The sequence below is a fragment of the Erpetoichthys calabaricus genome, chromosome 18 (genome assembly GCF_900747795.2).
Source record: "Erpetoichthys calabaricus chromosome 18, fErpCal1.3, whole genome shotgun sequence".
Lineage (NCBI taxonomy): Eukaryota > Metazoa > Chordata > Cladistia > Polypteriformes > Polypteridae > Erpetoichthys > Erpetoichthys calabaricus.
In genome coordinates, this window is record NC_041411.2 from 68,207,535 (window position 1) to 68,223,641 (window position 16,107).

The window sequence follows — 16,107 nt, forward strand, 5'->3', positions numbered from 1 at the left end:
TCTGGGTCTGGAACCTTAATCTTGGTTTTACTCGAGAACTTGTGATCTATACAGTATGTTACTGAAATTCAAAAAAATTGAAGTAGTAGCAACTCGGAAAAGTGGATTTATTACAGCAAAGTGATCTAGAAAGTGACATGGCAGAAAGAAAAAGGAGAGCATTGACATTTGCTGACTGTGAGAGAAAATCATAGAAGCTGCTTACATGATGAAGAACACTATAATAGGAAAAAGAGAGAAGAAGAGCAGTGCCATCTGCTGAGCGTCAAGCACGTCAAAGACAAAGAACAAGAATGAGTAAGCAGGCAAGACTCTATGTCACACAGAAAAGCAAGTAGGAGTCCTGAATATAGCCTGATATGTTTCGGAAATTCAACCAATTTTACTTTTCAGCACCCTGGTGGCCACTTTACTGGTGGGCAAAAAAGTTTATTGTAATAAAAGCACAGTCTAAGCAAGCCCATCTGTTTATAATCACCAGGACATGGTACATACATGTTTAGAATTCAGAGTCAGCTATAAGCATTGTGTTTATTGATCATTGAAAAAAGAGGAGTGACATCTGCTGAGAGTCAAGCACATCACAGAAGGCACTTAAGATGCAGCAGTTGAGCAGCAGGCAGACACAGACAACTTTGGTGGAGAAGATTCGGCAAGCAGAATGCAAGAACGAGAACAAGAAAGAAATTCATGCTGACAAACAAGAACTACGTAGGAAAGTTACATCACAAAGTGATCACTGGGAGATATATTGTTAACAGGGAAAACAAAAGAATGCATTGCCAAAATGGAAGAGTTCAATTCTATGTGAGCCACTTTAATTTTAGGACTGTATGCCTGCATTTCACTAGTATACTGATACAATCTATCCATCATCGAGCCCATTTAATCCAGTTCAGGTTTAATAGATCAGAGTTGCATATTGGGCAAGGCAGGAACCATCCCAGGATGGGATGTCAGTTCATTGCAGGGTACGCTCACACACTCACAGTTTAGGGTTGCTGCTTAACCCAATATGCATGTCTGTCAGAGGTGCAGGTAAAACTCGACAAAAACGAATGCCGATATGTGGAGAATGTGTACAAACTCCACAGAGGCTTTACGTCAGACCTCAGACCCAGAGCTCTGCTCCACCAAGCCACTCCATATACTGCTATAGCTGGTTTCTCTAACCGTTTAACCAATTCTAGATTTATTTAATGAATGTCCCTCAATATACCAATTGAATTCTTTTTTTAATTATTCCACCCACCTGCATTCCCAACTCACTTACGTTGCAGGAATTTCACACTGAACAGTATTTAATTATTAAAATATGTATTTAAAAATGTTATAAATAATGTAGTGTGTTCTGTTTAATACATTATAATGCTACTCTCTCTCTGTGTTGGACTCTAATAATCCTTATTATGAAATCTCATCTCATCTCAACTCATCTTCTTACCCATTTCTCCCGGTAAGGGTCATTGCTATTATGAAATACACTATAAAATAAACATTGACTGGTAATTAGTGAATTAAAATTTTAAAACAGATTATCTGAGGAAGTATGAACTAGTATGGTGATTTGGACCATCTTCACTTAGCTATACACAGTGTCTATAAAAGTATTCATCCTCTTAGACGTTTACGCATTTTATGATTTAACAAAAATAAAAGCACAAAAGCATGAAGTCAACAAAAATACTGCCTCTCCATGGCTCTTTACTACATATAAGGTCAGGTCACGAAGAAGCTCCGCCTTTTCACTCTGCTACTCAGGAAGTGACGCCTCCTTCTGGGTGGTTGTGTTTTTACGGACCAGGAACCAGAAGGGGCGGAGTCAGTTGCCCTCACTGGGCGGTTTCTCAATACTGTGAAGAAAAAGGATGACAACACAGTTAGCGGCAGTGCTTCCTCTTGGTCCGCAGTAGGATTACATATCTAGGAGGAACCTGGTGGGTGACTCTGTGACGCACACACGTGACATACAATAAAATGTGAAAACTTCAGGGGGGTGAACATTTTTAATTGGCACTGTATCTACATGAAGCTTTAAGTGGTGTCTTTGTCTTCAGAAGGTTGCTGTTAGACCTTTGTCTTCTTCCAACAGAGTTCTTTCAAATTATGTGTGATGTGTAGGGACTGAAAATAATGTTATTTACCTAATCAAGTTGGAACAGACATCTTTTGGGTTCATTCCCACTGGCCTATAATGTGATACTTAATGGTCTGCTTGACTCTGTCTTTTGAAAGTTTTCATTGTTTTCTTACTCATCTCTTCTAATTAGGGAGACAGCATCCGCCAGCGCCATGGAGAAACCTGCCGCATTCCCATCCCTCACCACCTCTTCCTCAATCTGAAGAGCTTCACGTACAACTCAATCGGGGAGGACACCGACATTTTCTTCTCTCTTTATGACATGAGGGAAGGCAAACAAATCAGGTAGGCAGTCCTCACATTGTTATATCTTATGTGACTAGCAAACACAGACCAAGATTCCTAATGAACATTTCTAGGATTTTTGTTGGATACGCACCTCATGGAATTCAGGCTGTTCTTTTAGGCGAAGGGAGTCAGACCTGGTACTAGATAGGTATACCTGAAAAGGAGCTCTCTCAGGGTATATTTGAAGCCACAACTTGTATTCAGGGCTTCTGGGATAGGCTTCAACCTGTCATGGCACTGAAATTTATTAGGAGGGTATGAAAATGTCATGTTGTATTATGTTATGTTATGATATCTGCGGTGGGTTGGCACCCTGCCCAGGATTGGTTCCTGCCTTGCGCCCTGTGTTGGCTGGGATTGGCTCCAGCAGACCCCCGTGACCCTGTGTTCGGATTCAGCGGGTTGGAAGATGGATGGATGGATGGATGTTATGATATGTTATGTTATGTTATGTTATGTTATGCTGATTGAAGTTAGCCTCTAAATGAAACCAAACTTAAATTGAAGGAGAAAGGAGAAGGCCAACACCAGTTATGAAGCACTGTCTTTCAGGAAGAAAGTTCTAAAATGGAGCAGAACCACAGATGAATATGTAAACTACATGAAGATGAAAAATGATATATCTGTTTGAAACATTTGAGAGTTAACAGAAAACAAACAATTGAACAAAGTATAATAATCAAACATTCAACACTTGACCCTACTGCCTGTCCTGCCATCTACTCTGCTCATCAGACACACCATACTTTTTCTGCTTCACTCCGCACTGTCCCTGCAACGTATCCGCAGAGAGCTTAAACAACTTGGCACATCCACATAAAAAACGACATGGGGTGAGCGAGCTTTCTTGAAGGCTTTTACTGGACGTACCTCGTTGTAAAAAGGTGATTTTTTTCCACGGTTGGATCAAGACAAAGAGACGCGTGTAGACAGAGGTTCAAAATGCTGTGTACCACAACTAACCAGACCCTTTGGGTTTATATACCCTAAAGATACGTTTTGGACGTGACCGAAATAAGAGATAAAGGGGTGCCTACGTGAGACACATGGGGTGTATTGTATTCAAATGCTTATTATGGGACCAACGTGCTTTACGTGAGTTTTACAGCACCACTGTGAGTGTGGGACGTGACTGACTGGTGTGTTAATAAATGACAAGATGAAGGGGGAGCACAGTTCAAAAATTAACAGTCTCAACTAACAAGATGTGGGGCAGAACAGTACTTGAAGCCAAAACTGAAGAGTAAGTCTGCCTTTGCTAATGTGAACAGATTCCCATTTAGTTGGTCTTCTGCCATTCAGTGTTTCCTTCAGCGGCTCGTATCAGAGAACATCATCCAGCATTAAAAGTATCAAGCCATTGTGGCGGCATCGAGGACAAGGCAAACACCGGCCTTGATGTGTGTGACAGTCCATCACAGAGCACTCTCACTCATTTCGGTCCAAAGTGGATCCTTCTTCTCCTAACTTTCACATCTTATAAACATAGGGAACTCCAGTCTCTGTATTACATCTCTCCTGAAGAAGGGGCCTGAGTTGCCTCGAAAGCTTGCATATTGTAATCTTTTTAGTTAGCCAATAAAAGGTGTCATTTTGCTTGGCTTTTCTCTACATATTTAAGAGGAAAACCTAAGCCCTCTGAAAGAAATGCACACAGACACTGACAGAATGTGTAGGGGCACGGCATTTAGTTGTAGAATCTTCTTTTGTTATGGTGAGGGAAACTTTTTTTTTAGAATTAGGTGATATTAAAAATGGTTAGGGTTAGGGTTAGGGTTCACTGCTGAGGCCGCTACTCTTTTTAATATACATACATATTCTGGACTAGAATATTAGCAGTAAGCTGTTTACGTTTACAGATGATACCAAAAAGGTGGAATTGCAGATGATCTAGAATCTGCTAAATTGCTGCAGAGGACCTTGGACAGTATGTAGGCTTGGGCAGATTTGTGGCAGATGAGATGTAACGTAAGTAAATGTCAAGTGTTACACATAGGAATTAGAAATGTTAGATTTGAATACACAATGGGAGGTCCAAAACTTGAAAGTGAACCTTATGAGAAGGACCTGGGAGTCACAGTAGACTCTTCACTATCTACATCCAGACAGTGTACAGAAGGGATCAAAAAAGCCAATAGGATGTTAGGTTATACTGTATATCACGATGTGTGGGGTACAAGTCAAGTAAAGCTATGCTTATACAGGGTGGCCCATGAAAAAGTGGCCCTCCTCTACCGAGACGACTGCATTACATGGTGAAGAGAAAAATGATCACATTTGGTACTCACATTTACAGAGGATGCTGAAAGTGATCTCCTTGTGCTTCAATAGATCTCCGTGCCCGTTTCAGCATCTTCATGTACACTCTGTGCAACGTCATGGGATCGGGCCGCTTTTTTGTGGGCGGTATTAGATAACTCACTTGTTTTAAAATGTAATTAGTGCCGTAGCAAAAAAGCTGTGAGGCCTTCGGATAAGCACCACAGCAGGCCAAGATCTACGCTAGTCTGTCCAAACTAGTCTCTCCCCACCCCAGCCATCTCTCTCAATACTAGCTGAGGCTACAGCCTAGTCAGGACCACAAATGAAGAAAATGAATTTCAAAGTTTAAATTGCCTGAAATATCTTTCCTGTCTGCCAAATGAAAAGAAACCGTTGAAACCTTTATCTTAAAGAGATAAACCAAAAAAGCAATCTTAGTAAATGAGGGTTTATTTCACAGAAAATAGAAAAGTGTGGAATGACTTGTCTCAAAACTGGGTCATCCCATTTAATTTAACTGAACGTTCCAACTAAAACAACGCCTCTTGGTGTTTAGGCTTCGTGCCCTCAGGCTTTAACTAAACAGGAATGGTTTGGCTTTAGCCGCAGGTTTAGGGTCTGACTGATCAGTGAGTCGCTCTGGCCACAAAAGATGTCTCCTTTAAAGTTCTTATAGCTAAGGGGGCAGGGGGGATGTGGGTGGCTATGTGCCCTCTTAAGGTAGTTTCTCAGTGCTGTGGGGAGAGAAGCTGATGAGAATGTTAGTAACAGCACCCCCTCTCATCATGGCGGGTTAATACATCCCTCAATCGAGCCCATGTGGAGATCCGCCGACATGCATGCATAGCAAAAGAAACAACAAGTACTAAAAAAGAGCTAAAAGGGAGCTGCCTAAAACGCCAATTCATAGCAAACAATTCCCAATACACAATCCATAATCGCAATCTAGAAACCAGAGGACAATGAATAAATAAAAAATATTAATCCAACAGCAAAAAAAAAGCCAAAAATAAAACTTAATAAAAATATCTCCTACACAACAACAATGCACCACACCTGAGCTCTCTCAGCTCTGACCTAAATAACCAGAGGGAGGGCTCAGCAGTGGCCCCGCCTCTTTGGGTGCCACCCACAAATATACAGTAAGGGATATAAGCTGACATAGAAACACAATAGTTATAAACTAAATAATTAAAGAAAACATAATCAAAGACACACGTGTGATGGAAAACAAGAAAAAATAGAAGCATGCATGGAAGCAACAAAAATATTATATACATAAAAAGTAAATGCATCCCAAGGCAATAACCCTGGCAGAACCATAACAGCACTAGTGAGGCCTTGGAGTACTGTGGGCAGTTTTGGTCTCCATCTTACAAAAAACACGTAGCAGCGTTAGAAAAAGTCCAGAGGCTTTGCTGATTCCATAATGGAGAGACTGAAGGAGATGAAACTTTTCAGTTAAAGTAAATGGAGATTATGAGGTGGTATGATTGAAGTGTTTTAAATTATGAAAGGAATTAGTACAGTGGATTCCAGCTGTTACATTAAAATAAATTCTTCAACGAGAACACAGATGCACAGTTGGAAACTTGTTAAGCGCAGATTGCATACAAACCTCAGGAAGTTTTTCTTCCCGCCAAGAGCCATAATCGCATAGAATAAATTACCAAGTAGTGTGATGGAGAGCAGGACTTTAAGGAAACTTCCAATCTGAATTTGGTGTTATTTTAGGATGGATGAGCTGTTGGGCTGCTCTCGTCACAATTGTTCTAATGTTAATGTTTTAAAGGACACACTGATGGTTGCCCAATTATATAAAGGAAACTTAGGTAGAAGGGAAACAACGGTAGAAGATGCAAATGTCAAACCAAAGGTGGTAAGACTTGGCAATGTCACCTACTGTGTCAGCCTTTCATTGTACCGCATGTGCATTTTTTTTTATCAATGTTTTGTTTTTGGTCCAATATAAGAAACAAACATGTAATATGCATTCATTTCTATGTAAAGCATGTGGCTAAGAAAAAAACTATGGACTATTACTGTATAATAAGCAGGAAACAATAATAATGCAGAGCACACACCAGCCCTGAAAAGAGACCAAATGAAAGCATGTTTCTCAGTCCTGGAAGTGCAGCCCACCAGAAGTGTTTCTGCCCATAAAGACAGAAATGTAAAAAGAGGATGAAAGAGAAAATGGAAAGACACGTTTCAGTGACCCATCACTGCCCAGCCTTTAACTAACTGGATTACATTAGTGCAAATCTGAAGAGTGGAACTAGGAAATAAAAAGCTCTAAATGTAAGAGATTATAGAAAGAAGATTTCCAAGTGAACAGTGAAGATGTTTCCAGTGTGAGGCTAAGAGCAACTTGGCTTCCAACGATGCCAAAATTATAAACCTTCCGCATGTAGAGAAAAGAAAGATAAAGAGGACAAATCTAGCAGAAGCAACACTTCAGAAACAGAATGATGGCAGGAAAAAATTGAATGGAGAGAATAGGGCAAAAGAGAAGCCATGGGTGTGTTCTGTCATGGTAGGGTCCTATGTGTCATGATTGGGGGATTATTGAGGTTGAGGATTCTGTCCCTTCTATTATTAGCATGTATCCTATGATTCAGATGTTGTGCTTTGTTTCTCAATGTCATGGACACCATTTTAGGTCCTCAGTCGCCACCATTTCGTAATCCCATCGTTAGATCTGCTTCTCCATGTTTCTAGGGATGTGCTTAATAGATGGGACGGGATAAAAGAACGGATAGGCGTAGGGTTAGGTTAGGGTTTGTAGAGATTTAAGTCCCCATAAGGGGACAACACATGGGTACACTATCTATGGCTGTATATTTTAGTTTATCTCCGTGCCTCACCACTTATTACTAGATTTAAAAGACTTTAAAATATTTTAAAAGATCCCATAAGATTGCCTAAAAACTATTCAAAATTGTTTTTTTAATATTTCAATATAAAACTGTAAAATTTGCATAAAATAATAAATACTTAAATTTGAATAATTAAAACAGTTCTATTAAATCTTCTAAAACCCATTTCTCAAAATATAATTAGCAATAAAATTGGGATAAAATAAAGCATGTAAAAGCTATAAATCGAATTAAAAGGGTTATACTAAAACATCTAAACTTACTAGTGCCACCAGACTTGGAGTTTAAAATTAGGGTTAAATACGAGTAGATTAAGATAAGGGGCTCTAAAAACAGTAAAAAATGAGTGTCAATTTTAAGATTAAGTGCCTGTTACATTTTAAGGTTAGGCACCCAATCTAATTTTTAAGATTAAGACCCATTGAGAACTTAACCCTAGCCTCCACTGACCTTAAATTTAGGGTTGTCAGTGGGGGCAGGTCAGTCTATAACTGTAAACGGAAGAGGAAGGGGTTAACATCAGGGCCGGGGCTCTCAAATATTAAGTTTAGGCACCCAGCCCAAGTTTTAAGATTAGGGACCTATTAAAAAGAACGGCCTTACCCCCACAAACTTTAAGGTTAGGGTTTGTGTGAGGGGCAGGCCAATCTAAACCCAATCTGTCCACGACTTCAGTAAGCAATGCGCTGACACCAGAGACAGACAACAATAGTTACCCTTGTCCCTCTCTAATACGAGCTGGGCATTTGTCAACACCTCATTCCGGCCCTTGAGTTGTTTTTTCAGAGCCAGTTTGAAATTCTCTATGAGGTGATCCTGGTCGCATTCAGGTGCCGGAGGGATCAAGGAGAAATGGCAAGAGTCCTTCGGAAAGCATGCCCTGACATGTCGAATCATAGATCTGCTTTTCCATGTTTCTAGGGATGTGGCCTCAGAGGTCGTGCGATGTGCTTAACTGATGGGACGGGATAAAAGAACAGATAGGTGTAGAGTTAGGGTTAGGGTCTACAGATATCAAAAACCTGAAAATAACCTTGTGCAAGAAACAAAAACTCTTCTCACGTGTTAATTTAGATTTTGACCCCTTGCTTGATCTCTCAGCCTCAAAATATGTCTCTCATCTTGATCCCTTTTTGTTTTCCCATGCTCACCTTCCAGTAATGCTCAAAACATTTATCTGCTGACAGAACACTATCATGACCTTATTTTCCCTTTAGGACTCTTTATTTCATAAGCCATAACAGAATGTTCCATAATTGATAGGAGCCTGCTGAGCGCCCTTCGCTCTGCCACAGATGTTAAACTGTCCAGCTCCATGCCAACAATAGAGCCTGCCTTCCTCACCAGTTTGTCCAGACGTGAGGCGTCTTTCCTCTTAATGCTGCCTCCCCAGCACACCACTGCGTAGAAGAGGGCGCTCGCCAGAACTGTTTGATAGAACATCTGCAGCATCTTATTGCAGATGTTGAAGGATGCCAGCCTTCTAAGGAAGTATAGTCAGCTCTGTCCTTTCTTGCACAGCGCATCAGTATTGGCAGTCCAGTCTAATTTTTCATCCAGCTGCACTCCCAGATATTTATAGGTCTGCACCATCTGCACACAGTCACCTTTGATGATCACTGGGTCTATGAGGGGTCTGGGCCTCCTAAAATCCACCACCAGCTCCTTGGTTTTGCTGGTGTTCAGGTGTAGGTGGTTTGAGTCGGACCATTTAACAAAGTCATTGATTAGGTCCCTATACTCCTCCTCCAGCCCATTCCTGATACAGCCCACGATAGCAGTGTCATCAGCGAACTCTTTAAAATCTCATTAAAACTCTTGGCACATTGTCAGGATTGACTGCTAATGTATGAGGGACGTTCAAAAAGTTTCCGCACTTTTATATTTTCATTGGAAACAGTGAAGGTGGGAGGACTAGAAATTAGGCATTAAAAGGTTGGTACGACCCTGGGATAATTGCATTGCAGAGGAAGGTGACTATGTAGAGAAGTGATTTAATTTGTTTTTGAAATTCTTAATAAATAGAGTTAATAATAAGTGCAGAAACTTTTTGAATGTCCCTCGAAGTTCAATAATTTCCCCTCCTTTTTTTTTTAGATCAGTAACCAGATCAATCAGGAGAAAAAGTTTACCATTTATCCATATATTATAGATTATAGGGCCAAAGTATTAGCAGAGTATAAATGTTAGTGATGACAAAGTAATATTAATACAACCTGGATAATAGGCTGCCAGATGGCTCTCTGTCTTAGTACAGTATATTGATCGGCCTCTGGTCTGGCATGGATCTTAGAATGGTAGGACCTTCTCCATGAATGGAGCAGCTTAGAGATGTAAAGAGAGAGAGATGGCTTCACCTTGAGATGGAAAACGTCAGAGACAGAGCATGCAGCATTCAGTCCTCCACTGATTGCGGCTCTGCAGCCTCTGACATACCTCCTGGACCGGTGGGTGTGTAGTTCCCAATGACTCAGCTCAGGCGGTCCCAGGACCCCATTCCATTCCAGTGCTAGTCAGTCAGCAGACAGTTCCTGCTTGTTCTTATTTGGAATTTTCAGCTAGAGGCTAAACTCCTGTGTGTGAAAGTGTTATCTAGGCCTGGTAAGTCGTAAATGTCCCCAAGCAAGGACTGGCTAAGCCAGCTTTCCTGCATTTTAAGATTAAATGTTGTTAGACATTAACTGCCCTGCCAGGTTAAACGTAATAAAATTAGACATTAATTAAAGAAACAATATTGTTGGGTTAGCCACTCAGCTTGTGGTGGAAAGTTCCAAGAGGGTTTAGGGAGCAAAGGTGGCTTATAGGATTAGATATTACACACATTAAATGACGAGTTTGTGTGGTAGGCTATAATCAATGTGTAATTTAAATTGTGAGTTTAAATTGTCTTTAAATCTAAAAAATAAATCTTGTATTTGTTAGATTTTCATTTGCCCTCTTAATTCCCGAAGAACATGATACACTTTCATGATGATGGCAGTAATTAAAGTCATTTATCTGCCGTGGGTGCCCACCACACAGAGCACATATTTCTCATCCGGTATGCAGGACATGAGGAGTGGATGTACAGATTAAATTTCTAGTAATCACGATGAGACATGACTTAGGACACATGAATATCGGGCTGTGTCAAATGGGAAAGGTTTGACTATTGGCCACTTTATTCACAGAAGCACCTTTCAAGCCACAATGATTCAGTCGTCGTTAAAGAGCAGCTGGCTGCCATCCAGACACTTTACAAGGCAGGAGAGAGCTTTTTAAATTAAACCATAATGGGAACACACATATAGCTTCTCCTTCAGCAAATGTTCTTTGATGCAAAATCATGGAGGGAAGCGTGCGCTGTTATTAAAACAAATTAATATTACAAAACGGCACATTCTTCTCACAAACCTGCAGGAGCCTCCATAATAAGAAAAATGGTTATGGTGGATTTAAAGTATGTGTCTGAGTTTAATGTTTTCGTCTTTTCTGAGAGAGTACTTTTACAGAAATGAGGAATATTTGAAGTTCATTTTAATATTATGAACACATTTCTTTATTTTGGTTGTGTCAGTCCCTTCTAGAGATTTCCTGCTGGTTGAATGTGAATTTTGGGTTGGAGCAGATGTTTCTGCACTGGTTGTTAAGATACAAAAAGTAGAGACTAGGGGCCTCATGTATAAATGGTACATACGCACATCAAAAAACTAAACTTGGTGAAATGCTAGCACATTTTCACAGGAGCCTAAGACCATGTGTATGCTCGTTTCTGCTCGATTTTGTAAACGGGCGGCACCCAGGATCATAGCAGTGCTACTGTCTCTGTGGGGTTCCCAACAAAATTAATTGGATATAATTTGCAAATTTAAGGCACTTGATTGTAATCAATCTGTAACGATATAATGGTGCACGGAATGGCCAAACTATTCAAAGTACCATGGCTGCTTTAGCACTTTTAGAAGACATCGCAAATGTAAGAATTAAAAGAGAGCACGTATTTGGAGATCATACTGCTTTCTTGTCCCATGATGATGACTGGCTTCTAAGTCGATTTCGATTTCCAAGAGCTATCCTCTTGGAGTTGTTTGCTGAACTGAGGCTGGACTTTCAACGGCAGACTTTGAGGAAATGTCCTGTACTCCTATGCAAGTTCTGTCCACTCTCGAGTGTTTAGTCACAAGAGTTTTTCAATGTAAGCTGGCTGACCGATCGGGTATTTCACAATCATCCCAGAGTCACACCATGCTAGCTGTATGGGGATGGTATTATCCGCTTGTCATCCAGATATATAAGATTTCCTTACACTGTGGTTGAACTGGCAAACAAAGTGCAATTCGCAGCAACATTCGGTTTTCCAAATGTAATCAGAGTGGTCGACTGCACACACATTGCTATAAAGACAACTTCAGAGAATGAATTTTCATATGTAAATGTGAAAGTTATCTGAAATGCAAAAATTAATGCGCCTCATTTATGTTGTGGCAAGATATATAAATGTCTTGCCAATAATTGCAGCAGCTCGCTCCTGAAATGTTGTGAGCCCTGGAATTCTGCTACCTCCTCTAGATGTGTTGACATTCAGATGGTGAGCTGCACCCACCTTTTCACGTCGACTTTGATATCTAACCACTACTTTCTTATTTTGGGCACTCTGCAACTTTGTAAACTTGACTGTTTTAGTGCCTCCACCACTCTGTGCCACTTTATCAATTTCCTTTTGTTGCATATACCACTGCTTAAGCCACCAAATAGTACATTTTCCCTTGTCTCCTTTTCACTGAGCAGGGGCTCTATTTCGCATTCACTGAAGTTCTTCTTTTTTAAATGTGCTTTAGCAATTGTTGTTTAACAAAACACTGATCAGAAGGGGTTATTTATACTGATTTACATATTTAAATATGCAAAATTTCGGGTGGAGCCAGGGTGGGGCTGTAGGCTTGTGCATGTGCATTAAAATTCACATTAATTGTGATTTATAAAGGGGAAGTGTGTGGAACTTTGCGTACTCACAGTTTAATGCATCTGAAATTTTTTGTGCATACGTACATTTCTAGTTTTGTCTATATGCTATGTTTTAGTGTGAAATTCTAAACAAGGTGTTATGCATGAGGCCCCTGGGGATTATTGAAGAATAAGTAATAAAGAAAAAATGAATAAATAAAAATGCGCCCATGCGTTCACACTTTCTTCATAAAAAAGAACCAGTGGCATGTAGAGTGAAAATTCAGAGATATTCATCATCTTCTCAAGGCACAGGAAGAGGGAGGTCACAAAAAGGAGCACTGTATTGGGAGTCTGTGACATGGAAGAACAGGCTAAATGGATGTCCTGGCAAAAAATATTTATGCAAGCAGCATTTACAATCACAACATAGCATTTGTGGTAATCATTAATAAAGCTCATGTAAGCCCGGATAAATGGGGAGGGTTACGTCAGGAAGAGCATCCGGTGTGAAATTTTGCCAAATCAATATGCGAACAAAGATGATCTGCTGTGGCAACCCCTAACAGGAGCAGCCGAAAGAAGAAGAAGATGTAGGCATGGTAGTACAGTGATTGCTGCTTCTGCCTCACAGCACCAAGGTTCAATCCAACGTACCTCAGCACATGCGGACTGGCATCATCACATCTTCCAAGCTGACCCTCAGCACAGGCCCTCCACAAGGTAGTGTGCTTACGGTCCTTCTTTGCTCCTTGTTCACCACCTTTGACTTTGTGGCCAGATTCAAGTCCATCATTAAATGTGCTGATGTCATGGGAATAATCACCAACAATAATGGGGAGGCTTACAGAAAAGAAGACTACCTGCTAATTCAGTGGTGCCAGGACAATAATATGACCTTTAATGTCACCAAAACCAAGGAGCTGGTCATAGACATCACAAGGAAGAATACACTTCCATCTTTATTGGAAAGGGATACTGTTAAAAAGAGAGAGCAGTAATAAATTTCATAGAGTGAAATGGGAATGGGCCTGTTGTTTCATATTAAAAATGCCCACCAGCGCCTCTACTTTATTAGACATTTGAAGAGATCTTGCATATCTCTGTCTGTTCTCCCCAGCTTCTTTAGCTACACAGTGGAATCCATTGTGATGGGCAATTACATCCTTATACAACACTTGCTTGCATGTGTTAAAATTGTAATTTATTATACTACAGTATGTGAAAAGCGGTTGTTTTGGTCTTGCTTGGTTGTCTCATCTGCTTATGGTCCACCAACCACTCTCTTTGCACTTCCCAGCCCTCTTTTGACCCACACTTCTTCTCATTCTCTCCCAAATTCTCTTTCAGACCATACCTCTGACAGGTTTTGTTCATTTCCAAGACCAAGTGTGACCATATTTCTAATGATTGTAGCTCCCTTTCATTATTGAATATTCCATTGACCTTAAAGAGCCTAAATCTCCCAGTACACCTTTGAAATCAGCAGTTATCCCGACATTTATTATGTCAGTACTGTCCCTTGTGTGTTCTCTTCAGGCTCATCTTTGAATGTGTACTTTAGCCTTAGTTTCCCCAACTAGTAACAGTGTGCTGCCACCTGTCACCCAGAAGATATTGCAATCTCTTGTCAGCCTTTCTCTTTCTTTCTCAACAAGTGGTTGGGCATTCCTGTGATCCGCTAGGTCACCCACCCTTTAGCATCCCTAGGAAAAACGACTCCTTCCAGGCTTCATCTCTGTCACTTGTTCTTGGTCCTCACCTTTATTCTTAATAGGGCATCCAGTATTTGGACAGACCTACTGTAACTACCCCTTACTGCCCAGTATCCCATCACAGTCATACAGTTACCTTCTTACTGCCTTGTGCAGGTCTTCTGCATGGCTTTTAGGTTCCCCTAGTTTTAACCTGTAGTAATTACAATTGGTTTCCAAAGTTTTGTGCTTTTTTTAATAAGAACATATTTTTATAATAATATTATTACACCATCCCCATGACAGATAGGCTCTAGGACCTTCTGCCTTTGATTGGTATAATGAATGGACAGAAGGAAATGATAGAGCATTAGGGAATCAGCCAATCTCAGAGGAAAATCAATAAGCCTAGAAGAGGAAGTAATCGAAACATATAATAAAGGCAAAGCAAAGCACCCAGTCCTATCCTGTAATATTACTATTCAATAACTCGACATTCCCAGACCTAATGTCTGTAAGCAGCTGTAATCTCTTCTGTGGTCTGAATTAGCCTCTTTTAAATCAATATTTCATTTTTCATATGATAAAGCTGGTGATCTTTCATTTAAAAGAATTGATTTCAAAAGTTAAGTTTAGAGCACAGAAGAGATTAGAGTTCTTTGGAGACCTGAATACGGGACGCGGGCAGTTACACCAATAGTTAAATTACTCCATGGGGCTCAAATGTACACTTTAATGTTTTTTTGCGATCTTACGTTTTTTTGGGGTGTGTTTAATAATTAAAGTTAAGCCTTATGGTGCCTTCTCAATAGTTCGAGGAATTTCTTCAATTACGTTAGCTGGTGCCTTCCCTCTCTTCAGTATTTGACACCATCGCCATTTCCAAATTTCAAAACTTTGCTCTGACCAGTTCTTGTGGTTACTTTAAAGGTAAAATACAGAGTTTGGAATTGATTTTTATATTGACTGAAAAGTGAATTGCTCAAATTTGAGAAACAGACTAATGAGTGAACTGTTTCATTCCTGAAGGCACACAGTAGCCCTCTAAATTCTATACAATTTATTAGAGACATTTCAGTCAGTTCTTCTCAAAATAGGAGAGCCAGAAGCAAAGAAAAAAAGTGTTACATGCAACCTCACATAGGTATCAGTTGTTTCTCATCTCTGCTCACATTTTTCTTAAAAAAATAAATAAATAAAAAATTATGTGAAGCCTCACAAAAGACAAATAAATCAGGCCAGGGCCTTCTTTAGCCTGCTCAGAAATAGGCCTCACCTCAGTCAGCCTAATGCCTAACTCTACTGGCCTGCTTTGGCCTACAGTATCCAGGTTACCATTTCAGGTAATTCATTAACTGCCAAAGTATTACCAGATCCTCGAAAAATTGGTGTTATAAATGTTTTGACCAGAAGTGTGTGTAGAGTATACACACAATATATGTGGAGGACCCAATAATTCCTGGAAATGTTGAAAACAATCCATCCATCCATCCATCCATCCTCTTCCGCTTATCCGAGGTTGGGTCGTGGGGGCAGCAGCTTGAGCAGAGATGCCCAGACTTCCCTCTCCCCGGCCACTTCTTCTAGCTCTTCCGGAAGAATCCCGAGGCGTTCCCAGGCCAGCCAGGAGACATAGTCCCTCCAGCGTGTCCTGGCTCTTCCCCGGGGCCTCCTCCCGGTTAGACGTGCCCGGAACACCTCACCAGGGAGGCGTCCAGGAGGCATCCTGATCAGATGCCCGAGCCACCTCATCTGACTCCTCTCGATGCAGAAGAGCAGCAGCTCTACTCTGAGCCTCTCCCGGATGATTGAGCTTCTCACCCTATCTTTAAGGGAAAGTTTGTTGAAAACAAACATATTATAAAACGTACCAAAGTTCCCCTTTAGACGCCTTCAAAATTCTCTCCTTGAGATATAATAT

At 40.5% G+C, this 16,107-nt stretch overlaps 1 protein-coding gene across 8 annotated transcripts in view; it reads left to right on the forward strand.

Annotated features, from left to right (window-relative positions):
* dock3 (dedicator of cytokinesis 3) overlaps positions 1 to 16,107 on the forward strand; it is a 970,442-nt gene that overhangs the window by 686,157 nt on the left and 268,178 nt on the right. For all 8 annotated transcript variants that reach the window (XM_051921401.1, XM_051921404.1, XM_051921402.1 and 5 more), the window contains one exon: positions 2,271 to 2,425. In XM_051921401.1, coding sequence (XP_051777361.1) covers positions 2,271 to 2,425 — 155 coding nt within the window. The remainder of the gene's footprint in view (positions 1 to 2,270; positions 2,426 to 16,107) is intronic.